We start from the raw sequence: 26,483 nt of genomic DNA, 5'->3' as shown, positions 1-26,483 counted from the left end.
CCTGTACAAAGAGAGGGGAATAAACCTCAAATATTTTTGTCAGTACTGAGCTCTACTAGTACATGTAAACAAAATACAGCAGCAGCACTGATGTGTGCAAAGCTGTTGGAGAACAAACTGAGACAAAAAGAAAAAACTTTGTAAAATTTTCTTTCACAAATTTTAGTGATATTTTATCTGTCTCTGAATGTCCATGTTGAAAAAGTGTAAGGGCATAGTCTCATTTCACAGCTTTCGTATAGGCTAACACCGCAGAAGCTTGTGGGGTACCTACCAGGGGAGTTTGTATGAGCATATTTGGTTAGGTTCTCAAATGCATGCCAGTGTTATGAAAGTATGACTGAGAAATGAGGACCTCTAAGGTCCTCCTTCACAGTGATAATGGCAAATCCCAAGGGTATAGGTGAAGGTAGGGAGTTGGTGCTGTTAAAAACTTTATCTTTTGTTGGTAAATAGATATGTTTGAATAGGGTAGGATAAGCATACTCAAGAGTCTGCAGTCTAAAATCAAAGTAGATGAGACATGAAGAACAAGGGGCTGATTAGATGGTCAACGCTCAAGTGTTGAGTCTCATAGTCACCTTTAGTCCCCACTCATCAGAAGTAGCTGTCAGGCCATGCCACTGCCAGTATTTCATAAAAGTATGACTCTAGTTGGGATGAAAAGAGTAAACTCTGCCACATATGAGGTTCCAGAGAGGAGCAATGATTTAATTATGAGTCCCATTAGTACAAAAGACATCTTCCTTTGGTATTATTTCAGCTGCTGTCCAATGTTTTGCTAACTTTTTTTTCCTGACTGCTTCTACCATTCTTTCATTATGCTACCTGACTGTATAGAGTTAGTATTAACTTAGTATTAGTAAAATAATAGGTAATACCATCATTCTCTGCAGATGTCTTATGGGTGCAATAGTAGAAACTAAAGTTCCAAATGCAGGATGGGCTGATGAGACTGCCCCATACCATACTGCTTTGTGGGAAGGAAGCAGAACAGGATACTTCATGTTTATTTTACAATAAAAACTGTGATAATTCAGGAGAATTACATCCGTAGGGTATCTGACCATATTTGACTTTTCTGCATTAAGCTGAAACATATAAAATTAAATTATATGTAAAAAGAAAACTTCATCATGTTCAGATACATTAACAAATGGCTCAGTCTGAGATGACTAAGATGTCAAATGGAGGTGGAGGAAACTCCTAGCTTGAGGAAGTTGTTATACTTGAGTTGTCATAAAATGCCCAAAATACTCAGTTTCAACTTCATAGATATATTCCCTTTCTTAAATAATGTAAGCACGGAAAACTTGCAAGAAAACAGTTGTACTAAGCAGTCAGTTTGAGCAAATATGCATTCTAAATGTATTCTAGGGTTCCTTCAGGCTTGTCTAGCGCAAATCCTCTTCTGCACTTCCCTAGAGGTATTTACAAATAAAGGTTCATACAAGCAAGCTCATATATCTCTGAAGTTTTCAAGTGTGAGCATGTATATTTAAGACTGGAGACTGAAAGTAAAGACACTGACAGTAAAATGAGATGCTTACTTTCTTTTCCATTCTCTGTAGATTTTTTGGGTCTGTCTTGGAAGTGACTACAGTTCTCTGGTCACTAATTGCTGGAAGCAAACCCACCAAGTAGAACCTTTTAAAATTGCATTTGTCTACTGGTTATTTAACATTTTGTATGCAAGACAATTGCTAGCATTTATCATGGGCTAAGAATTAATAACTATATATTTGTAAAGGTATGTAAAAATGTATCATATATCAGTTACTGTTAAGTAACCTGAAATTTTATGTAGCAGTATTACCACCCGTTGAGAGGCAAGAAAGGAGAGGAGCAGAAACATGAAAAAAGCTAAGGACAGCACAGTAGGTGCATAAAACTACAAAATGCACATTCCTGTTTGCTTATTGTTTACAAAAACTGACATACACATAGTATATTGGTTTAACTTAAAAGCATTCGAATTCACATTTACTTAAAGAATTGGGACAAAACGTGTTCAGTATGCATGCTTCTGTGTCATCCCTCTCACCATGGTATTTTATACTGTGTGATGCACACTTACAATAACTGAAATCTTTTAGCCAGGTGACAAAACCAAGGATCCTCCAAGCAAATTCTCTGTGAACAATGTTCAGCATGTAAATCTACTGACAATGGCCTTGGGTTTTACTCCTTCCACTACACAAGAACTTTAATTATTGTAATTAAAATAATGACTACCTCAGTTTCACAAATCAGACACAGGTTTGTTTAGATAATACACTAATTGCATCCATCCCTTAGACTTTTTATAGTAAATATTAAAAGAATTGAATGCACCAGGAGAAAAACAGAAAATCCTCTGTGCTTTATGTAAATTCTTTGAGGTCCAATATCTATGTTAAAGGTTCAGCCACACCTCATGTTAAGGACATTTAAGGACCTACTAAGAAAAAAACCTCATTCCTGCAGAAATAGATATTGTACTCTTGTTCTAATGCCCCCACAAAGAGCCTGATTTTTAGATAAATCTGAGGATAAGCAACCTGCACAGGTGAACAGAACGCAGCAAGATAAGACCAGTCTCGTTATGGTAAACACATTCAAGTAATCCTTGCCAAAGATTATTTAACTTGATTTTTAATCTTTCTTTACATCTCTGGAGGCTTGGAGTAGAGGAGGGGAGACTCTCCTCCTGTCTCCATTTGTAAGCCTCTGTATCTCCATAACAAATGCTGCTTCACACCTTTATGCCTTGGAGGCCTATGTGCTCTTCTCTTCAGTGAAGACACACACAGCAGCTTTCCTTTCCTACAGATTAATGCATGTCTTGTCACCCAGTTTGTTTGTCCCTTCATGCTGAACTGAAATGGATATTGGTACTGCTGTTATCTCTGGTTGAGAAACTACTTTCCTTTCTCCCTCCATATTTGAAGGAATGAAATATTGTGTATTGTTTAATGCTCTATCCATTAGACAATAGTTTGTGATTTTTTATGAAGAGTGATCATAGAAATTCAACGGCTACGTGCCAGCCACTGGTCACCTACCCATCACAGCAGCACTTCCTCCATTATTAAAAAAAGATTAAGGCACTGGCCCAAGACTGATTGGAAATAACAATGAAAGCTCAGAAATATCTAGGTCCCTTTGTTTATTTTCATACCAATGGCACTTACATCAATATCCTAGTGTTTTGTAACCTAGCTGTTAGCAGTCTGGTGAGAATAAAGATACAATGCAATTCAATTCTACCTCTGCTAAATAAACTTGGAGAGAGTACAAAAAGATGTTGAAATGAAAGTCTATTTTGAATTAGCAATCATGTGGGGGGAAAAAAACCACAACAATGTCTTATTCAAGCATACAGAAGAATTCACTAACTTTGTTACTCAAGAACTCCTCTTATTTGTTCTGCAAATACTTTTCAAAACTTACAAGCAGCAATGCTCCCAGTAGCACCTACTAGTATACCGTGCCAAAAAGACCTAGTTCAACATTACTCTAAAAGATGCTAAACTAGACTTCTCTGCTCCTAGCCACTAGTAACTATTCAAACCATTCAAGATAATCAAGCTAGAACTTTTATGCTGGCAGTAAGGCACTGAATATAGCAAGTTATACAATTTGGTTCTAATTATACTTCTGAAAATGGAATGTAGAATGGAATATTAAAAACTTGCTGTAGATATGGGATATCTGAAAATATCCCCCTTTTTTTTGTATAAAAAAGATCAAGCTGTTTCATAAGCATATGCTTAAACATTTGATTTCCTCTTGCTGTTTTTTCAGAGGAATTGACATATTTTAAGTCTGTTTTTAATGGAATCATCTAGGTTAAATTGTTTAACTGTGGGGCACTTAACTATAGAAAATCATAATATTTATAGGTTTGATAAAGTTGAAACAGAAAATTTATACCTCAAATTTAATAAAGCATTTTAATTAAAGATAAGGCAAAATTCACTTATCCTTACTAGTCTGTCATCTAAATACATGTTATATTTTACCTCTTAGGTAGATCTCTGTTTATTGCAGAAGATAACTAATATTCAGCTGCATATAACTTGAGATGCAAAGTCAAAGCTTTAAACAGACCTTAAAGCAAAGGGAATTAGATGTCTCTCTTTAAGGAAGTAAGCACATTGAATTTGAAACTTTAAAAAAAACACCTCTGTTCCTCTAGAAAAGTTTGAGCTTCATTCCTAGATTCTTTTTTTCTGGCATTAAACATTAGAACAAGAAAATTAATTTTTAATTAATTGGTTTTAATTAACATCTCCTCCAGTCTTGTGATAAAACTGCTTAACAGGATTTTTGGTACAAGTAAACCACCTATTTCTTCCTTCTTGCTAAGGTCAAGATATGCCCAGCTAGTACAACAACAGCAATATGCAGGCACTTCTTGCAGTTGTTTTTAACATATTCGGTATCTAGCCTCGGCATATGTTCTTCTGAAAACAAAAGAAATTAACTACCCGCTAAGGTGAACAGGAGCCCTTAATGGAAAAAACCCTTCAACTATTTCAATGCTGACCCCACTTTTATCTAGTATGTCAATGCAGAATAAAAATAGTGTAAATAAACTAGTTTTGCTCCACACATCCGGAATACCTTGTTTTACTTAGAATTGTCTGTTCTCTGCAAAATCTTTCCTAGTTCTCTATCTACATTGACTACATTCAGTACCTTTTTCTAAATATACCATGTGATTTTGTAGCTGTGAATGTAATACAGAGTAAAAGTAAAAATAAGAATATTGCTCTCTAATTCCTTTTGGAATAACTAACTTAACACTTGCATAATGGTTCTGACAGTCTGGTTAAACAAAGATCCTCATACCTGTTCTTGTGGCCACTTATGTCTGTCCTCTGGGGTTCTTGACTTTGCTTTAAAACCTCTAGGCACATCTCCACTGTGCTTAGAGGCAGATGGGATATTCAGTGACTTTGGCCTCCCCTCATGCCTGTTAGCACTGTGAACAGCTTCTCCCTTTGAAGAAGTCTCTTTATAGTCATGTGCCACGTTTTCAGTCCCAGTGTGCTCTGGACTCATTTCTGTTGTACTATTAATACTGCTCATGCTCATGCTCATTTTGATTTCTGCTACAATCTGGTCAATATCCTCTTCCTGCTCTTCCAGCTCTGCATCCTCTTTTCTAGAATGGTATGGTGATGTTCCCTGTGAGTTTCCATTAGCTTCTGCTGGGTAATAGTCTGGATAGCCACCTTCACTTTGACAATACTGTATGTTTTCTTGGTCTTGAATCTCCAAAGATGACACGTCATCCTCCAAAATCTGAACACCATTATCTTGACCTTCCTGCCACTCTTGCCTGTCTGTCACTTCATTTTCATCTTGGTGCTGAATTTTACCTTCAGCCCATTCTTCTACAGCTTCCTGACATTCATCTGTTTCAACATGGTCTTCCTCATGGGGAGCATATTCCTCCCCATTACAGTCCATTCCTTCCAAGTAACTGTCATCTTCTGGACAGTATCTAATGTAGTATGTGATCCCCTCCTCTTCTGGCAAGCCTTCATCATAGTCCTCCTCCTCAGAGGTGTTATTCACATAGTCAGAGCTGGAGTCACCATCTGCGCTATGATCATTGCACTCGTGTTCCACAGGTGTAGGACTGCCTTGTCTGACAGTTGCTAGTTCTGCCTCCTTTGCTGCATAATCTTCAATAGGAAGGTCACTTTCTTCATTTTGAGGCTCCCTGTTGTGAGATGAAGTAGGGCAAGCTCTCACTCTGTGATCCAGCATGTTGGCTGTAGTGCTTTGACGTTTCCTGTTTGCCATAGCCAACTCCTTATATGACAATCATTTCTAAGCAATTACTGTAGGGAAGATGAAAAAACACACATTCAGGAAAAGGTCATGAGTAGAGATCGGTGATGTTAATAGGAAACAAACTGATAGGTTTATGTGGTTTTTATTAAAGGATGTGTTTGTAGGTATTTAAACCAGATTCACAGACAACTAACTCGTAAAATGTTTAGGTTATGGAACCATGAAATCAAAGTAGTAACTTGCACACTGAAAGGAACAGATGAAGAGAAGGTTCTACATTTATGCTAAATGTATTCTAGTGTAGGATTGCTTCTGTCAATTTGACAGAATTAATCCTGAACCTTGAAATTAGTTTTCAATTTCTTTTTCTTGCCAGTAAGGGGTCACACTTTGATCGCTATGCAGTAAACAGGAGCTCTTTTCAATATTCAGCTTAGGTATTTCTTTAATGTGTACTGAAAGCATGCATTTAGAATCTGACCTGCTCTTACCAAAACTGAAGGAAAATAATTCTATTAACTTGGCAGTCTCACAGGGCACTAAAGGATAATGCACTGCTATCAATAAAGTTATTTTTTAAAAAGCACTCACTGGTTTATCAGCTCTTACTAGCTGGATGCCATTAAGTATCTCCTATTGTTAAACCAAATATTATTTTTACGTTAGACTATATTGGTTGGAACGGACCTACAACAATAATCTAGTCCAACTGCCTGACCACTTCAGGGCTGACCAAAAGTTAAAGCATGTTATTAAGGGCATTGTCTAAATGCCTCTTAAACACTGACAGGCTTGGAGCACCAACCACCTCTAAGAAGCCTGTTCCAGTGTTTGACCACCCTCTCAGTAAAGAAATGCTCCTAATGCCCAGTCTAAATATCCCCTGGTGCGGCTTTGAACCATTCCCACATGTCCTGTCACTGGATAGAGAAGAGATCAACTCCCTCATTACTTCTCCTCAGGAAGCTGTAGAGAGCAATGAGGCCACCCCTCAGCCTCCTTTTCTCCAAACTAGATGTCGTGGTTGAACCCAGCAGGGAGCTAAAACACAGCTGTTTGCTCACTCACCCCCAGTGAGATGGGGCAGAGAATTGAAAAGGAAAAAAAAAAAGGTAAAACTTGTGGGTTGAGATAAAGACAGTTTAATAGGACAGGAAAGGAAGACAATAATAAAAGAATATACAAAACAAATGATGCACAGCCAACCAATGCTGATACTCAGCTAGTTATCAAGCCAAACTGCCTCCTGGCCCACCCCCCCAGTTATGTACAGAGGATGATGTCATATGGTATAGAATATCCCTTTAGCCGGTTTGGATCAGCTGTCCTGGCTGTGTCCCCTCCCAGCTTCTTGGGTGCCCCCCACCTTCTCATTTGCAGGCCAGTATAAGAAGCTGAAAAGTCCTTGACTGCTTAGCAACACCTAAAGCCATCAGTTTATCAACATTATTCTTGTACTAAATCCAAAACACAGCACTATACCAGCTACTAGAAGGAAAGTTAACTCTCTCAGGTGAAACCAGGACACTAGACAAGCCCAAAGTCCTTAGCCATTCCTCATAGGACATTCCTTCCAGCCAGTTTTGTTGCCCTTTGGACATGCATAAGGACCTTCACATCCCTCTTAAATTGTGGGGCCCAGAACTTCAGGCAGTACTCCAGGTGAGGCTGCACCAACACTGAACACAGAGATAATCACCTCTCGTAACCAGCTGGTGATGCTGTGTTTGACGCACCCCAGGATGTGGTTTGCCCTCCTGGCTGCCAGGGTGTGCTAACTTGTACTGAGCCTGCTGCCAACCAGCACCCCCAGATCCCTTTCTGCAGGGCTGCTCTCCAGCCACTCCTCTCCCAATTTATATTTGTGCTTGGTATTACTCTGTCCCAGGTGCAGAATCTGGCATTTCAACTTGTTAAATTTCATCCCTTTAATCACAGCCTAATGTTCCAATCTGTCTAGGTCCCTCTGCAAGATTTTTTTTCAAACAATCTATATGCCAGGAAAAAAGACACATATACAATAAAAGCTCATTAATTCTTCCCACTAGATACTTGTGCTATCTTTAAATTACCTATTTTTGTCTAAATAAATAAGCAGAGATTATATGAACTCTATCAAAAATAGTAAAAATAAAGAAAATGGCTAATCCTAGACAGACTTGACAACTGTGATCTGCTGTGTGTGATTTGGATGGGGAAAACAATGTACTTTCCAGTATATGTTTCTATGTGTATTTCATTGTTGTATACTTCTGATAAGCTTGATGTATGCAGTTACTTAACCGGGATGAATTGAGCTCAGACACAGGCTTCTAAAAGGCACCACCCAACTGCATGTTTTACTATATGCATGTAACAAAGGCATGTTGGCCAACCACGCAATCATTTTGACATGGCCAGTTTCCCAAGTCTTGTGTGCACACAGAGCAATAGAACTAGCATGGAGCTAGAGGATTAGGGCAGCCATATAGAGATGAATTTCCTAGCCGTCATGAATTTATCAAAAATATCCTGTTACCTAGCGCCTCGGATATCCTTGCAGAATTTCTGATATCACAAGAAAAACCCCAAACCTTTGTGATAAATCCAGGAATATGATGTATCTATGGATTAGTGTAATGCCACCACGAGGCAAATCTAAGCTCTCCCTAAAATGGAGATTCTAGATTCTGGGATACAAGGAGACATGAAAGGAACGCAGTATTCAAGCCCTTTTTAGTTATTGAGACCGTGCAGAATTAGCCCTGACAGTAAGCTTTGAAGTAAATAGTACATCTGAAGTGAAGTTTTAAATGAGAAAATCAGAGAAGGCAAAACTTTCCCAGTGATTACTTGTACCTTCTCACTATTAGAACTAGCAGGCTTAGTTTTAAGACTTTCTCAATAGTATCTGTATGCCCGCTATGATCCCTTTAGTAAACTAGCTATCAATCAATACTTTGGAATCAATTATAAGAAACTCTGAACACCAAGCAATCTGTCCACTAGTGTGGCCTCCAATTTAGTTAGCTCTACTTACTGCAAACTAAGAATGTTTCTACACTGTGATTGCAGTATAAACAAATAATCCATTTTATACTGGATTAAAAAGCAATCAAGTTAACACTGCAATGCTCTATACAGGTTGCAAAAAAACTGCCCATAAGCAAGATAAATTGCTTGTATAACCAGATCAGGAATGGGTAAGCACACTATACAAACATGTCTAAAGTTAAGACTGAAGGTTATAAAAAAGGTAATTTTGAATGGCAATGCAAGAAAGAGCTACAGACCCCTCATCTGTCTTAACTGAAAGTTATTTCTTGTCAAGAACAGAACAAATTAGTATCTCTTAGGGGAAGTACTGTTCTCATCTGCAGTGGCCTTAGTCTACTAGATACTAGAAATGTTCTTCATATTAATTAATACTTAGAAATTTATAGTGCAGTAGACCTGGCACACAATTCACTACAGCGTAACTGAAGATAAAGAAGCACAAAGCATGTAACACAAGCACAGTTTGAAACTCATGACTCAAGATTTTCCTAAAGCATATGGAAATGAGAACCCCCCCCCCTTTTTTTTTTTTAGCCAGTGTAATGGAGTTTTTCCATTCACTTCTAAGAATCTTTGTTTAGTATCTAGGCCGTGAAACTACCTTAAGTGGCATCACTGCAGTGATATCATTTTATAAATTCCAGTAGTTGAATGTTCATAGATGTTACTTACTGCAAGAAACTCTGCTACACGCTAGATACTGTATAACGGTGCATGTCACAGGAAGCCATCCGTACATAGTCTGAGAGCCAAAAGCTGGTGGCTAGGCAGGGCACAAGCCTAGAGAAGGAGGGGTGACTGATGCATGGCAGCTACAACAGCTGCTGGGAAATGGCCAGGTTAGGGGCTCTGAGGGCTCTAAGAAAATGGTTATCAGCTGGGCAGCATTAATGACAGCAGCTGCAGTTCTCCCCCAACAGTGGCATGTGAAAGTGCAGCATATGCACAATGGAGGGAGTGTGAAGGAAGAACTTCAAATAAATACTGGCAGATTGGAAACTTTTTAGAGCATAGGTAATAAGGAATAGAGAAAGGAGGTCCTCTCAAGCATGTCTAGCACTGAAATACTAGAAGGACACAGGAAACTGGTTTTCAGTTAATTCAGTCTGAGGCCATAACTGAAGACAGTGCTTTACCCCTGTATGCTGAAATTGAGGTACGTTTTTCCAAATGGTGGTAAAATAAGCCTTATTTTTCAATAAGAGGCAAGGCTGATCTAAATGTTATGGAAACTGAAGTTGCAAAGTAATCTCTGCACAACAATTACAATTCTAGTTGGCCTCCTTACCTTTGTCATCTTCAGTCAGGCACTAGTTTTTAGGAAACCAAGTACTGATCGCATAACTGTAGAAGTTGTTATTCTCAGCCTCTGAATTGCAGACTGAATATGCACTGATTATATCATCTTCAACTATGAAATGTAACATCTACAACTGTACTGACACATCTGAATTACTAAAAAGTTTTCAAACACAAGTCTGTGAATTGCTCTTTATGGAGCTGCACATACAACTGCTTCCTTGACAGTAGTGTATTTTAACTCGAACTAGGCTACCTTGGCTGTTCTAATATTTTCTTCCACTGTTTCAAAATATCTCTCAGGCTCCATAGAAAAATACTTTAGTGTTACATGAGGTTTAAAATAATGTGAATCTTTTAAAACCTAAAATCATTCTAGGCTTTTTCCACGTTGTCTCATGTCACACAGTAAGGTGCTAGTACCTGATGACCACAGATCCAAACTCTTCCATCTTCTCCCCTGCAGAGATGTTAGTTTATCTATGGGGATGACAATTAACTGAACCCAATGTATTCAGATTTTAAAAGAACAAAACAGAATATGGATTTTTTTTGAGAAATGCAATAAATACCAAATTTTTACCATATGTTCTGCTACTCAGTCTACTGTGCAGAAGCCTTGAGTCACCTACTGCAGGGATTAATACTTTTCCTAATTTTCAAGAAATCTATGGTGTTAGAAGGTCACATAGCTAATATTTACATATCAGTTCCTAAGAATGCTCTTGAAATTAAGAGAAAATATTGGATTTCTAACATTACTCTGATGTCCTCTGAAGTGAAGATAGAAGTAATGATTTGCTGGATCCAGAGGCACTTTATGATTAAAGGCTTCAATTGAGACAACAGGTCATTTCCTCTGCTTGCTGTAAGATTCCCTCCTATTTCTGGCATCTCAGCTTCCTCCTTGATAGTGGAGAATTAGGTCAAGCTTCTGTATCACTCCAAGTGCATTTTTCAACTTCTGACTGAGAAAAGAAGTATTCCTCAGAACGGGGGCGGGGGGGTGTGTGTGTGTGTGCGCATGTTGGTGCTGTATCTTTCTTTACTCTCCTCAGGTTTCAGTAATTTTATTTTGCTGAGACAAGCAAATGCTGATTTGTCTTTGTGCAGCGCATTGCTAAAGCTCCATCAGTGTTGTCATGATCAGTGATCAAGGGGCCAAGTTACATAGGGTTCTCAACAAAAATGTTTTCTTTCAATAATAGTTTTGTTTTATTTTTCCTGTTTCCCTGCCTCAGCTCAATGTTGAGAGGAAAAGGAAATCAGTCTCCAGAAAACACATGCCGCATTTCTATGTGGCAGTAAAAAGGAGCATGCGTAGGGCAACCAATCTCTTCTGTTCCTAGAAACAGGACTACTGGCATACAGCTGGAATTTATTCTAATCAGTGCTCATTATAGTTATTAGCTTTCTCCTGAATTCCTTGCACCTAATCCCAGACAGATGCAGAGAGGGTTTATGGAACTTAACACTTCTACATCTTTTCACCTGTGTAGAAAGATACCTTCATTACTTTCTTCCTATGGAGAGAGACCAATTAAATTAGCATTAAAAATGGGAAATGGTACACAATTGTAAACATGGTGATAAAGTGAAATAGTCAATATAATATTCCTGGCTGTGTTTAAAGAACTGCTTTACATATGTACTTGATTCACAAGCGTTCTAGGGGGAGCAAAACAAGCTCTCTGACAGTTCTTCATTTAAGATGCATAGTGATCTGAGGGGATTGGGGGTTGAGAGGGTTGTTAGCTTCCTTTGGCAACAAACATGTACTATTGCATGCTTTTCCACAGCCAAATGATCTTTTGAGCCCTGCTTTTGTAACCTATAGTTGAACATAAATTTTTACTGGCCTCAATTTGATATAGTCGCTTTATTTTTGCAAGGCCCCTTTCCTGCTCACTTATCTCTAGGGTCCTTTCTTCATCTACTTCTCACTCTCCTTTCTCCCACACTTGAAATACCTGTACCTTTTGTCAGTTTTGACAAAATTCCTATGCAAGTTTTGCTTTCCTGAAATTGTTTAATACTTCCTATTTTCCCCAAATATCCAGGAGAATCTAGCTGCTATTACATTGGTTCTAAAAAGAAGTAATTCTCTACTCTTTATAAGTCATCTTCAGATGTAAGTGGAACATGAACATTGCAACATAACTTACCATCAGGCTAGATTATAGCCCATATGGCCTACAGGCTTGCTTCTCTGCTGTTGAGCTGTTTCAATGCACTGATGACTTAAGCTATTCTGTATGATAGCCCTATACATTCACAGTTGATAAATGCTGTAAAAAATATACCCAACCCTTTCAACAGACATGCTTAGAAATGCTATATTTATCAAGCTACTCAGTTCAACTGTACTGAGACAATAGTATTTTTCACTAGAACTGCATCAGAAAATTCACAATTGTAGGAACTTACACTAATTATACCAGTCTCTTTTCCAATAAGCACGTAAGTTAAAGTAGAAAAAAAATCTAACTTCAATTTCTTCAAAACAATTTTAATATCAAACTAATAGTATTTCTCAGTAGGCTTTCATTACAGAAGACTTAATTGACTGCCATCTGCTAAGTCAGCCAAGATGAATTGTGACTGATCCTAGACTGGGAACTAGAATTTTTAATAAGCAGATAACAGAACATGAGCCTGCCATGACTATGTCAGATTCTACAGTCATTTGATTCTCCAAGGCCAAACTGTATTAACTTCATGTTCATTTTTCAGTAGATCTGACTCTACAGACAGTGAGAACTCATCATGCAGAGCTCCAGAAGCAGAGTGCAGGATAACATGCCAACTCTTCTAAAAACAGGTATAAATGGGATCCTTACTCTCATAGGAACCCCAATCCACCTGTGTAACTCACAGCAGACTAAGCGTGTGGATGCTGATTTCAGAAGAAGCACAATTTCTCTAATGAAGGAAAGGTGGAAGGGCATCTAGCGAATGAGGACTGGGGGTGTTGGTCCCCCATATGTAGAGTGAGCCTGCATAACATGATCTTCTAGCATCTGTATTCAGAAACAGTAAGACACTGTCCTACAATCAGAACTACCACAATATAATTAAATTAGGGTCATGTTAGGCCATTCTGAGTGGCATCTCAATTTTTTTAAAATCAGGAAAAGTTTCTCTGAGTATGGCTAGCACAACCTGACAATAATTATTAGCGAGGCCTGTTAAAAATGCCTAGCCCTTTTCTTTAAAGCCTTTGAATTTAAAACAAAAAACCCTCTACAAAACCGCAACCTTGTTATTTCAGGCATGGGAAAGACCTAGGACAGAAGTTTCAATCATGTATTAGGATGTAAGCAGAACTGGTACTTCTATGTCCAGGATGTTAGATCTGTATGTGCAGTAAATACATGCAAATATAGTCAAATGCATGCATGTCTGTTGTGCAATGCATGTTCAGCAGGTCCAGCATATCCCAAAATGCCTGTTTCTCTGGGATTTTTGTGGCCATAGGAGATTCAGGGGCACTGTTTGAACCTGCAAGTCTTAGAGATGGCCCATTTCCTCAGCCAAAACCCAGCAAAAACTTTTTGGAGGGAAAAAACCATCACCAAGACACCTGAGAAATCATAAAGGTGTGGTAGTGCTAAGCTCTAGTCTCTGTGACTTGATGTCTCACTTAGGGTTGGTTCTTTGTTTATAAAGCAATGAAAAGGCTTCATTCACCTATTTGTGAAAATATACCATAAAGAATACTTTCAAGTGAGGAATTGTCTGGGTACAAAAATTATGGTTTTAGCACCTTAGATCTGATTTTTCTGTGAAACTTGAGATTGAAAACTGGACTGAGGTCTAGCATTTGTTTGTGTACAGAACTCCAATCTGACTATCAACAGCCTAAGCCAGCAGTTAAATTGGTCTCGTGAATGCCACTTCTGCCTTTTATGGTGTATGCTAACGATCTTCTCTCAGAAAGCTTTCTACGTACTCTTTATGAATACAACAAGTGTTTAGATAAGTCACACTAATGTAACCTTGCAGACTTACATCACTGTTCAACAGTGCTATTGATGCTATTAAAAAAAAAAATCAGGCAAACTCAAAGAGAATTGGAGAGGACACTGAATTTATGGGGAGTGTATTTCTTTCAATGAGTTGTCACACATGAACAATACATTTGATGAAGAATTTTTAAATTATTAATGTGACTTTTTGCAGAAAAGCCTGACTGAAAACAGTCAAAGCCATTTAGAAAATAAACTTCAATAGAAAGTATATATGAATAAACCTGAAGTGTTTTGTCAGTGCTGTTGACAATTTAGGACATTTCCAGGACGTTTACAGCTGAACTAGATAAGAATTTCTGGTTTCTGTTGGCTCTTGCTAAATGCCCTAAACAATCTTTTCTATTTCCTCTTCCTTCCAAGAGAATTTTCATCCCAACCCACAACAGGTATGAGACAGCTAACAGAAGCCAGACAAGTCTTAAATGAGCTCTTTTGCTATTTATTTTAAGATATTTCTACTTTCACATACTTGACCTCTTCTAGATAGTGACCTAAAAATAAGAGTTGCAAACATAAAATGTGGATAGAATTAAGAGCAACTTGTTATTTAAATTTTCCATCTTTTTCCTTCATTTAAAATAAAATCCAGCAAACCTCAAATAAGCAAATACATTTTAAAGCACCGTTGTTTGCAGCAAGCAGAAACCTCTTGGGCTTTAGAAATCCTTTTTCTTTTGTCCTGTGAAATTCAATTCAAAATTACTCTATCTTAATCTGACTCTTTTCCATGAGTGCCTTTAGAAAATGTTGACGGTCTGTCAATTTTTTTTTTTTTTTTTTTTTTTACACAAAATCAACACTGCAGTTAGATGTCTTTTTGATACTTTATTTTTTTCTTAGCCTCTTCTATCAACACCTGTCCCAACTACCTGCTGGGCAGAGGTAAGACTGGGGCTCCCTCAAGCTCAAAGGAAAGAAAGTACTTTACATCCTCTGAATAGAGAAGCCAGAAAACCACCAAACACATCTTCTGAAGAGGCTGCCTATGTTCCCCCAGTGCCCCTAGCTCATATGATAACCACTGTGAGTTTGGTAGCTCAACTGCAGAGGCTGAGTGGCAGTGCTGAGAGCAGCTGGTGTTCATACAACACTAACCTTGCTTCCAGGTGTACACAATCCCTTGTTTTCAGTAAAGACAAAAATAAAGTATGAAGTAACAAATTAAAAACATCAACAAAATTTATTTAAATTTGTTAATTGTAGGAGCATCATGTTAAGTTCCAGATTCATATCACCTGCCTTCTGCTTTGTTCAAAGCACAGCTGGGACAGTCCAGGAGGAAAAACAGCTAAAGGCAACTATAAATCTGGTGCTATTTAGTGTTTCAGAGCTTCAATTTATCATCTAGGTAGTATTTTAATATGCTTAACATAATTGAAACATAGAATTAGAAAACAGCAAGAAATTTGCATGGGAAGCCCAGAGAAAGAATGGCTTTTAAAGAAATGAGGGAAATGTGTGGAGGCAGAGAAAATGAGCAGCATCTAAAAATAGATGGCATTAAAATACATGACTTGCTAGTTTTTTCAAGAGTAGCCACTAGGGTCTTCCTGTGTAGCTAAGGAAAAAAAATAATTCACTTATCATTCACTGTTTACTCAACTGTGTCTACTGTGAATCTGAGGTAATCACAAAAGATATTAATTTGGAAAAAAAAAATCATTGAATAGGCTGAATATATCTATTCTTACTCACCATTATGCTTATTTTATTAGCTTTAACAACTGACAGTAGAGTGAGAAAATAAAATTCTGAGATAACAAATGCATGTTTCTGTACGTTACGATTATTTCAGTTGCAGTCTTGCAGAAATTCTGCTTAAAGCTACAACAGCTGCAGTATACTAGATACCTCAACAGCCTAGGATTTCCAAAATACACATCCCTGTAGCCACAGGCAGTGGTTTTAAAATGGAGCAGACTGTCCTGAGTTACTACTACCTTGCTATAATGAATTTGTCAGCAAGCAGGTTACATTCTGAGTAGAATGAGATGCGTATGTATATACTGAAGAAATGAATAGCATATATTGACCAGTCATATCTAATGTACACCTCCTCACACTGAAACCAATAGATAATTTGCGATGGAATGTCTTTTGCTCGTGTTAAACCACATCAACATGATCCCTCAGTATATTTGAAATGTTTCATTACCTCACATGAAAGTGAAATTTTTACAATTGCTTTTCTATAGGTCAGACAACCTTCCTTTCGTGTTATTCACTAGATGATATCAAGAGGTTTCTGAGATTACTTAATTATTTTTCATATTCTTAAAAGATTGTACAATTTTCTTGCATTTCTTTTCATGGTATATAATATTTGTTCTGCTTGGTTTAATCTAATAAGCCTTTAAAATGCAATAATTACCTTGTAAATGGCATTCTAGAAGTGCTCTATAATTAGAACCTACTAACAGAAATTAAAGCAGAACAGACACAAAGATATGCTAAAGACAGTGTAAAATCCTACAGCATCGCAGAAATGGTATTCTTGAACATATATCCCAACTGCATGTAGCTTTTAAAATTAAAAAGATTAGCTATTTCCTGTTGAAGTAATAATTAAATGTGATTACATATTTTTATAATTTATTGTTGATGGGGCTTAATCATTCTTTAGAGTTGAATTCCACAGCTCAGAGGGATACCAAACCTGCAATGCCACATCCATGCAGTTGCTTGAGTAAAGATTTTAGGATTAGCATCAGTTTTGCAGTGTTATACCTGTTATAAAAAAAAAAACCCACCAAAAATATATCCTCATAGCAGGTATCTTTAAACTGGAGGAGGGACAGAAGCAGACTATTCTTATTCAACAGAATAAGATGAGCCTCTAAAACTAAGGCAATGAAATGTTATGGCCTGTCCTTGTGGCTGCCTTCCTCCAAGAAATCAGTTTTAAATAACGAAAAAGTGTCCCTCATGTTTTACCTGCACATAAATGCTCCACCGTTAGCTATGCAGAGGCTTCAACTTTAAAATTTATTTATTATTAAATATAAATTTTAGTATCTTCTCATGATTATCCTAAGTATTTCCTAATTCCCTGGGAATAAGGGAAGGAAATACAGGAATAAGGGAAAAGTAAAGTATATATTAACATTATTGTGTTATGAAGAATATATGCCAATTCAATTCACGTTCTGGCCACTGTGAGACAACCTGCGATCGATCCAGAGCTTTGGTAGAATTTTTAGGCTGTTCTAGAATGGATTGTACAAAGTTGTAATCTTTGCAGAATACCTTTCTGCTGATTATGGAGGCTACTCAGAAGTCTGGCAATCTTTCTATCTCCTGCTAATTTGTATGCTTTTTATGTTCATCTTGCAATTTCCTAGGTAATATTTTATCTCAGTAACAAGGTCAGTTTCTATACTGACTTTGCACTGAATTATAACAAATCGCTATAAGCATACCATGAGCCAGTGCTATTGTAACTATGGGAGACTATGTGGCTGAAATTCAAACAAGATAAAACAGACGCTGATCTTGGAGGCAGCTATATTTGTCTGTTGGAAAACTACTGAGGTCAGAAGGGCCAATTGTACAAATCAATACTGGCCTCATACAATTGACATGCAAAAACATCACCTATTTATTGCAACTTCTTCGAACTCTTAAGTCTAACACAGTATTTTTTGTCAACTTAAAACGTTTAATAAAAAACAGCCAACAAAACTAAATTTCCTTCTTAACTCTACAGTATGGTATATGTTTGAAAAGATTGTTCACTGGAAAACTACTAAAGGACAACTTATTAATTTGGCCCCAATGTAGATTTAACTACTTCTTTAGTAAGAAAACTAAATTACTCCACCTAAAGCGTCTGTTAATATATGGAATCCATCCTCTGTCTTGAATTCAGTGTTTTGAAATGGGTTGAATAATGACTGGAAGGTGTCCTGTCATAGATGTTGTACAAGGGTAAGATAAAATTTATTTTGGCTAGAACATGAAAAAAATGTTAATCCATGATGGCAAATTTCTAGAGGAGCCTTTTAAGCCATCAGACCTACACAGTGACTAGTAACTTGGGGGTATACGTAAAAGGTGAGGCAGGATTTGGGGACCTCCTCAAAGGTGAGGGATTAGCACTTTTGACAAGATGTATAAATTCCAAATTTCCATGTTGCTGGAGAAACAAATGATATTGCAAAAAGGAGGTCCTAACAGTAAGAAGAAACAAAATTTGTTGGTTCCATGAGATTCTCTTCCACAAGAATACAAATCTAAGCTGTACATTGGACCATTTCTTTTTAGTAGAAAACTCCCTCTTGTTGTGGTGCAGGCTACACGGACTGCTCTCTGAAGCCTGGTAATCTGAGATATTCCTTGCACTGAGTTCCAGATTCATAATCATACTAAACTAGACTGGAGATTACTGTCGGCTACAAGGAAAACAAGTTTTATTGAACCTGATGTGCAGTACAAAAGGAAAGAAAATTGGTTAAATTAAAGCTGTTAGAGAAAGCTTTGCACTCTGTTGCTATCACATAGATATAATAGAACTCCATGGGCGTTAGCTAAATAGGTTTACACACATGCAAGAATAATTTTAGCTCATCACAAGTTAGAAACCTTTAATTTGGGAAACTGGGTGTCAGACACCCAGTTTAACCCTCCCATTTTCTTCTGATGGAAATAAGGCTTCCCTAAGACATCATGCATGTTATGCTTGTATATTTGTTGTGTATCTCATATACATAGGTATGGGTACCACTATCTACATAGGTATAAGTAGTATATTTATAACTTCATCTCCCTCAATCCCTGCTCCCACTTGGAAAAGACTAGGAATCTCTCTAGAAAAGTTATGGGGCTATTCTAATCTTAAAGTAATTTGGAAAGATGAGTTAGTTCATCAGAGAAATTTATATTTCTCTGGTTTTTGAGGAATGCCAAGACAGTAATGTCCCAACCAGTCAGTGACAATACTGGCCCCCACACCAAATTATATTTCTAATAAGATCTCAACGTAAGTGATGCAATTCCTGTTGTTCTTTGTGCCTTTTTTTCTTTTCTTCAAAAATTCTAATCTTACCATTTAAACATTATCATTTAAGTACTTTATTTATATAACAGAATATATTTATCTGTTAACAATATCAGATAACTATAAGGTAGTGTTAGTTAATTCAAAATCATCATTAAATATACATAATAAAAATGTTCCATTTGGTTGTATCCAGTTCCACCTGAAATAGAGCGACCACTTATATTCCTGAGATTTGTGTATCTGAAATAATTTTTTTTTCTTTACAGCTTTTGGAAAACTATGGCTATTTAAAAATTAGCTCTTCAGAGTAGATGCAAAGATCATAAAAGCACTGTGGCAACACTTTATATCTTCAATACACTCACAGCTTTTAAGAGCTGTTAGCTGTTAATATACATTTCCATGTACACCAGAAAGCACCCTAGACTTTGTACATGTGAACTACACATTAATAAAATATAGCGCTCTTACCAATACAACTGTTTTCCACTCCATTTATTCTTTGAGAAAAAGTTGTGGTTTCACTAAACAATTACTGTTCACTCTCATCCTAGATCAATTTAATTTACAGAGAGGCTACTTTATTGTTATTTTAATGTTATAGAATTATGCCTTTTAATATGCCTTTAACTTTTTGCTTTTATTGCCATCAACTTTATTCTTTGAAATAAATGTCCTAAAAAAGTCCAATTTTTTTAGTGTACACCTTCATGCAAAAAGGTGATGTCATATTAAAGAAAAATAGCACAGGAAAAAAAATAGGGCCATTTTAGCATGCCACTATTTTAAAATGATGTGTCCTTTTGCCATTCCAAAGGAAGAAAAATTCTTAAATTTTATATTTATTTAAAAATACATGGTGTATAAGCAATTAATATTTTAAAACTTAATTAGCATTTTATGCTTTAGTTTAGAGTTTACCAAGTAATGATTCTTTGAAGTTTTTTGGCACAATGCATCTGTTCCAATTTTTACCACAATAAAACTTGAAATGCTTACCACAGGCAATTAATTAATCATTGCAACATGATTTCATGCATGTGCCTCCCAAGCCTTGTGCAAAAAAAGATAGCTTTCTTTTCATGAATACTAATGTCATGTTATAGGTAAAGGTATAAACAAAGTATACTATTTGAATAATAATGTAGAAGGATAGGTCACTTTAAACAAAACCTGGAGATTCAGGAAAACATTTCAAACTGCACTACTTAAGAACAGTAAGCCAAACGTTCTTGACCTTACTCCAAGAGCATTCATTCTATGAATGGTTAGAATATTGAGACTGTCCATTTCCAATAGCTGTGGAGGTAGGTCATTGGGAAGGCCTCATTTGTGAAAGAAAATGGAGATGCTTAACTTTCTAATAACTCAGGGTTTAACTATCAGGTTAGTAGTTCACACCCAAATTTTTACAACTTCTTGATTCTCAGCATAAAACAACTCTTCCAAAAGACTTCTTTTTATCACTATTGACCTTGAAGTCCTGTGAACAGTTTCTTGAGCACTCACTTAATGTTATCATAGGAAAAAAAATGAAATTTTCTTGAAAAGGTTACAGGAAAGGATTGACAGCATCATTTTAATGAATCAAACCTCAAAATAAATTAGATTTGCAAGCATTAACAATTGATACATTCCCCATAAGCAGTTATCTACTAAGATATAACAATTAAGTATTGCTAGTAGTCTATAGACTTTTAATATTACCTATCCTTCCAAGTGGCTAGCTGGAAACAGCTAGCTCCAACTGGTCACAAATTCATTTTTAACCACTATCCAAAAAGTATTAAAAGATTTATTACATGGCCATTTATTCACCACATTTGGGTAAGTCTCACAAAAACAAAAAAAGTAAGATATACAGGAATTCGTTTTTGGAGTTTACGTATTCAGACCATTTTCCTGGTGGAAATACAGTCCAGAACAGATACCATAAGAATAGATATCGCTGAATATTATTTGCAGTGAAAATACAGAAGAGTAGTCTGGAAATTGCAAGAAGTTCTTCCCAGTGATGAAACCCCTAAAATCTTGCTGAAATCCATTAACACCTTCCCCATTCAATTAGCATAAGAGGATTAGGTTGTATTTTTCTCCTGTTAGCAGAACATTGTCTTTTTCAAACTCATACAAATACTTGTGCTCCTGGCAGATTTAGTAAATAACTAAAAAAAAAATCTTTTGAAAGAATAAAATAAGGGTAAAGACTATTATGTTAATTCTTTTCAAGATAAAATAGTCTGTCTTTTTAGGCAGAATCAGCAAATTGCAAAGGTAAATTATGAGACATTTAAAAAAATAAATATTTAATAAGAATAGTAGCTAATGAAGATAATCAGAGGCTTTGTTAGCAGTGAATTATGTCATGGGATTTTGCATTTCCAACCTTTGGAAAAATATCTGTAGCTTGCAGATGGTTGTGTTTCAGGCAAACCGTTCTGTAGTAGATCATCACCTCATTTGAAAAGCAAGATTAGAAAGATTTTTTCCTTCTGTGTCTAAGGCTTAAATTGCACATCAGTAAAATTCATAATCTCCAATTTATAACAACTGGTTAGAAGATAAATACTTTGTCAGTCACTCTAGCAGATACTCACGATGGCTTGAAACCTTTATACCCACCAGCTTTTCCATCAGATGTCAGCAGAAAATTTGCATGTATACATCTTACGAAAATAAGACCTTTCTTCCTGAACAAGTATTTTGAATGTAACATTATTTAGAGGTGCTCAGAATAATACTGTTTGTAGCTCAGGTTTACACATAAATAGTTATTGAAAACAAAGTACTGACCACAATGCTTTAAACTGTTATTTGGTATTGGAATTAGAGACATACAGTGACCTGACCTACCTACCGCTGTGGTAGCTGCTTGTGTGAGCACATGAAGGATGTATACTCTCAACAAAGAAGTCTGCAACTTAAATGGATATTGACAAATGAAGTATTGTTACCTTCTGTTGTCAGCTCTCCATTCCCTATGGCTATAGGGACTAGGACTAAACTAAGGCCAACTTACTTATTAAATACCACACTCATTGTTTTCAGTCAGGTCCAGAAGCAGCATGCATACTAGACTTCAGTGTATCTGGCAGAACTAAGCCTTCTATCTGTGTATTGCACAGCTTACCTGAAAGGCTATTTCAGCCCTTGTAGAGCGAAGTATGTACACAATCATTTACTTTTGAGAATGGGAGTAGTTCATGACCCATAGCCTTATAATACGGAGCTGCCTGTCTGTTTTCAGAAATGTACACTTACCATCCATTGATGGCCCAGGCTAAAGTACCCAAAATATGTGAACTGGTCCTATATTTCCTGGTTCCCAAACTAGCACCATAGCCACAAACATCTTATTGCTATTAAGTTACAAGCAGTAATTTGGAAAATGCATAACTAAACATAACATCTAAATATGCAGACCAGACTTAACCTTATGGGAGACAGAGCATACTCAGTGAACAAAACCTAGCTTGAAATGTCTCTTAGGTAAAACAGAATAAATTTGCATCTTTCTTTTGTACAAGAAGTCTTACTAATTTGTGAGATTCATTTAAAGTCTCTTGAAAATGAAGAATTTGACAGCAATCCTGTCTCTTTCCTCAAAAAAAAAAACCAACAAAACAACCAAACAAACAAACAAAAAAACCACCCAAAACCATGCTCTAAGCAAAAAACAATTAAGAGTTCCAAACTCAGAAACAGGGAGTCAGTTCTGGGGAAGTTTCATTAGCTATTACTCTGTTCTTATCTTCCCTAAGCATCTGCTTTTGGCCATCTGGGAGATGAGATACTGGGCCTGATGATCTTTCCTCTAAGCCAGCATAGCACATTACCTAAGTCAAACTCTGCCATTGAATAGCTGTAAGATAGTCCTACCCTTTCACATAAGTTAAGGTGATATGTGGAGGCATGTTTTAGTTTTAAATATCTTCTATTCAGACAAATTGAGGAATTATTGCTAGAACTATTTAAAAATTATTGATTTATTACAAAATTAAAGTTCATATGCATCAGTTTTCCAAACACTTAGGTCAAAATTTGCTCTTTTAACTATGGAGAATCTGATCTCTTATCTGCAGAGATCCGCAATTTAGATTAAAGGCGATTTTGTCCACAGAGGATAGTTAATTATCATTCAAAATATTCATTAAAATTCAAAAATGACAAATACAAAAACCATCATTGCTGTCATTAGAACGTACCAGACAAAGTCACTGCACAAAATCACCTCATATACCAGGAGGTCAAATTATTTGCATGAAAATTAGTAATAAAAGACAAAATTATTAACCTGAGGCACTTCTGAGCAAGGAAGTGTTCCACAAAATTCTGATATCTCTAAAGAGAGATATAATAGGTGTTTACATAGAGTCAAGCTGCTGAAAGCAATCCTTCTGAAATTCAAATGTGGGTTGTTTTTTTTTAAATAGATAAGAAGAGTGTGCTTTCTACAACATTAATGCCTTCTGAGAAACACACTGAACAGCTTCAATTCGATTGCAGAGTACCCTGGAATTTGGTTACCAAGTATTAAGGTCCTACAGAAGTTAATGTCAGCAACAGCAATTCTTTGTTTTTGCTCAGTAAAACACAACATAAAATAGATCTTTATACTGATTTGGGATTTCACATCCTTTTTCATAACCAGTGTTTCTTTAACATGCCTTCTTTCCAACATTCAACCACAGAAAAATAAAATGCTTCTCAGGGAGAAGTCCTGCATCTACTACCTTAATTACAGGGAAACCATCTTTTCCTTATTAACTATGATTGACTACATAACCAGAAAAATAAGCAGGCTTAATTTTTTAATAAAAGTGAACAAACTTTTCAAGAGTTTCATAGCACTACTATTTACTAGCTTCCAGATACCCATTTCACATCTGCATTAATCTCATCAGTATGTAGGAGTTCTTAGAAACCTTTGAAGACAGTTTCTGGAGAAAAGCTAAAGACTGTATGGTCATTGTGTGACAAGCTAACAGTCATCTTACACCTTAGAACAATTATCTCCATGTAAGAAGACTGCTGACTAAAAAAAGGTTTGTTTCAAGTGCTTGTACTAAATCTATGGTGTGGATGTCTACAGTATTTCAGTCTCCAGGCTACTGCACCAAGAGCCTTTCAAAAGCACTGTAATTCCATTCCATCAATAGATGACACATAAATCTGAACAATCTGTGCAAATCCTTTCTCATACTCACATATTCTTCTCTGAATTAATAACTTTGAAAAGGGGAGTAAATTTTTTCCACATTGTAAAGACAAAATATAAATGTAGCAGTGCCACATTTATTTTACTCTTTTACTACTTATTTTTAAACTTCTCCTATCCTTCATTCCATTCCTGTCATCGTCAAATTCATTATCAAACCATACAATTGGGTCTCACTGAAAAATAACCTTACTCTGTGAGTGTTGGGATTATGAATACTATACCATATCTTTCTTGCTTAAGAACAGTGTGCTGGTAATCTGTGTTAAGGACTACATGTTTGTAAATTTCAGATTTTAGATTTCTACATCCTATTCTATCACACGTCTTCCTTTTCTGTACTCCAGCTTCTTATAATTTCAACATTTGTCCAAAATGCTAAAATTATGTCTCTGTCTCAAAATATAATTCTCTGAAATAAGGACCATCTTTTTTTCTTTCACACAATTAAGTTGTGCATGCTATTCAAAACAGGCCTCAAGCCAATGATTTAACATTTGGTAACACAAAGATAACGAGATTTGTTGGCTCAAAGTAAATCATAGCTGTTGCACATCTTGACTATCTTGTGTCTGGATGGTTAGCTTAGGGATCAAAACCAGTCATCTATAATGCATCTATAAATCTATAGAATGTTGTACCAATGGATAAAATTTGATCCTGACTCACTTAAATGTGTTTACTAATTCATTTAACTTAAGTGGCAAAGCAGCAAATGCATTCAGAGTATACTGGCTGTTGATAAGAGACAGGAATGCCTGAAAGAAATGTTAAACCTCAGCTTTCCCAAAACAACTGGCTTTTTTTTAAAATCATGTTATTTAGAAGGATTTCAATTTAAAAAAAAAAAAAAAAATCTATTGCTATTGCAACTACCACGCTGTAAGAATATTGTAACCAAAAAGGATTAGCAAAAATTATCTCCAGTGTGTTTAGTTTATCTTTGCAGCTTGGTTCTGTTCAATTTCATTATTTCCAAAGATTATGCAATTTCTGCTTGGCCTTTCATACAGTTGTGAAGAAGAGAATATCACTGGGGGCGGAGGGGGAAGCAACTACATGTTCAAAACTACAAAGTTGGCAGAGGTAAATAAGAATCAACTTGATTACTTTACGCTGATTTTTATTTCTTAAATTAGTTATCAAGTTTCTTTCCTTTTAATGTTTTCCAAATATTTTCCAAACGTGTATCCAAATATCTTAGTTTTTTCTCTATCTTCTTTCAGTAGTAATCTTGCTCAAAATGTCAGTCTTGCTCAGTCATAAACACCCACTCTCCTAGACTCTGCTGATAAAGATTAAAATTTCACTAGCTAAATAAAACACAGGCAAGTATTCTCAAAGTATGTACTGCTGAATGAAATTCACACATGCATCTAAAAAAAAATTACTAAAAATAAATTAGAAATAAAAATAAAACCAGAACTATTTATTTAAGATTCGTCTGAAATTCCAGTTTAATATTTTAGCCACAGAAGCAAATTTCTGTGTACTTGGATTTATAAAATATCCATAAACACACACCACCACAGTGATGCTCCTTGAATTATCACTGAAAGGGCTGGTGATAAAAATGCACTTCCAATTTAATTTTGTTTCTTAGTTTGTATTATCTAAATCCTACTTGTCCCATTTTAATAGTCATGGTCTCTGTGTGTGAGTGCATGCCTATGATACAATAAACTGGAGACACCCAAGATAAACCTTTCAGAGTAGCTCAAGCATAAGCATTCTGCTATGGCAGCTCACACTCACGGCACAGGATTTGCAAGCTATGCTAAGCCACTTTTGTACTTCCTGGCTTGGGTTATCTGCCATACAGAGTCAGAAAATTGTCAGGAATTAATGTGCATGTATATTGAATAGATTGTTGTTCACATACAGTGTTCTAATTTGTGCGTTACTAGCCTGAATTGAAAGAAGAACACAGAAAACTGTGTGAGGATCAGATGTCTTGCACAATTCATCCATTAAGCTGATCATCCAACATAACACAAAAAATTAAATAAGATCCTTCACATTCCAGTAGGGTTCCTAAGCCCTTTCACTATTTTTTCTGAACAAAAGGGCAGAATTTCTCATCTGCTTTGCAAAGTACAGTCAGAAATAA

The 26,483-nt window shown here is 36.3% G+C and overlaps 1 protein-coding gene across 8 annotated transcripts in view; it reads right to left on the bottom strand.

The window, feature by feature from the left end:
• Window positions 1-26,483, bottom strand: part of APBA2 (amyloid beta precursor protein binding family A member 2) — a 109,531-nt gene that overhangs the window by 39,061 nt on the left and 43,987 nt on the right. For 7 of the 8 annotated variants that reach the window (XM_075764231.1, XM_075764229.1, XM_075764234.1 and 4 more), the window contains one exon: window positions 4,837-5,837. The exons of the other annotated variant lie outside the window; for it this stretch is intronic. In XM_075764231.1, the coding sequence (XP_075620346.1) occupies window positions 4,837-5,799 (963 nt within the window). In that variant the 5' untranslated portion in view covers window positions 5,800-5,837. The remainder of the gene's footprint in view (window positions 1-4,836; window positions 5,838-26,483) is intronic. 8 annotated transcript variants of the gene reach the window in all.

The sequence above is a fragment of the Balearica regulorum genome, chromosome 12 (genome assembly GCF_011004875.1).
Source record: "Balearica regulorum gibbericeps isolate bBalReg1 chromosome 12, bBalReg1.pri, whole genome shotgun sequence".
Classification (NCBI taxonomy): Eukaryota; Metazoa; Chordata; class Aves; order Gruiformes; family Gruidae; genus Balearica; species Balearica regulorum.
This window is presented reverse-complemented; position numbering and strand designations above follow the sequence as displayed.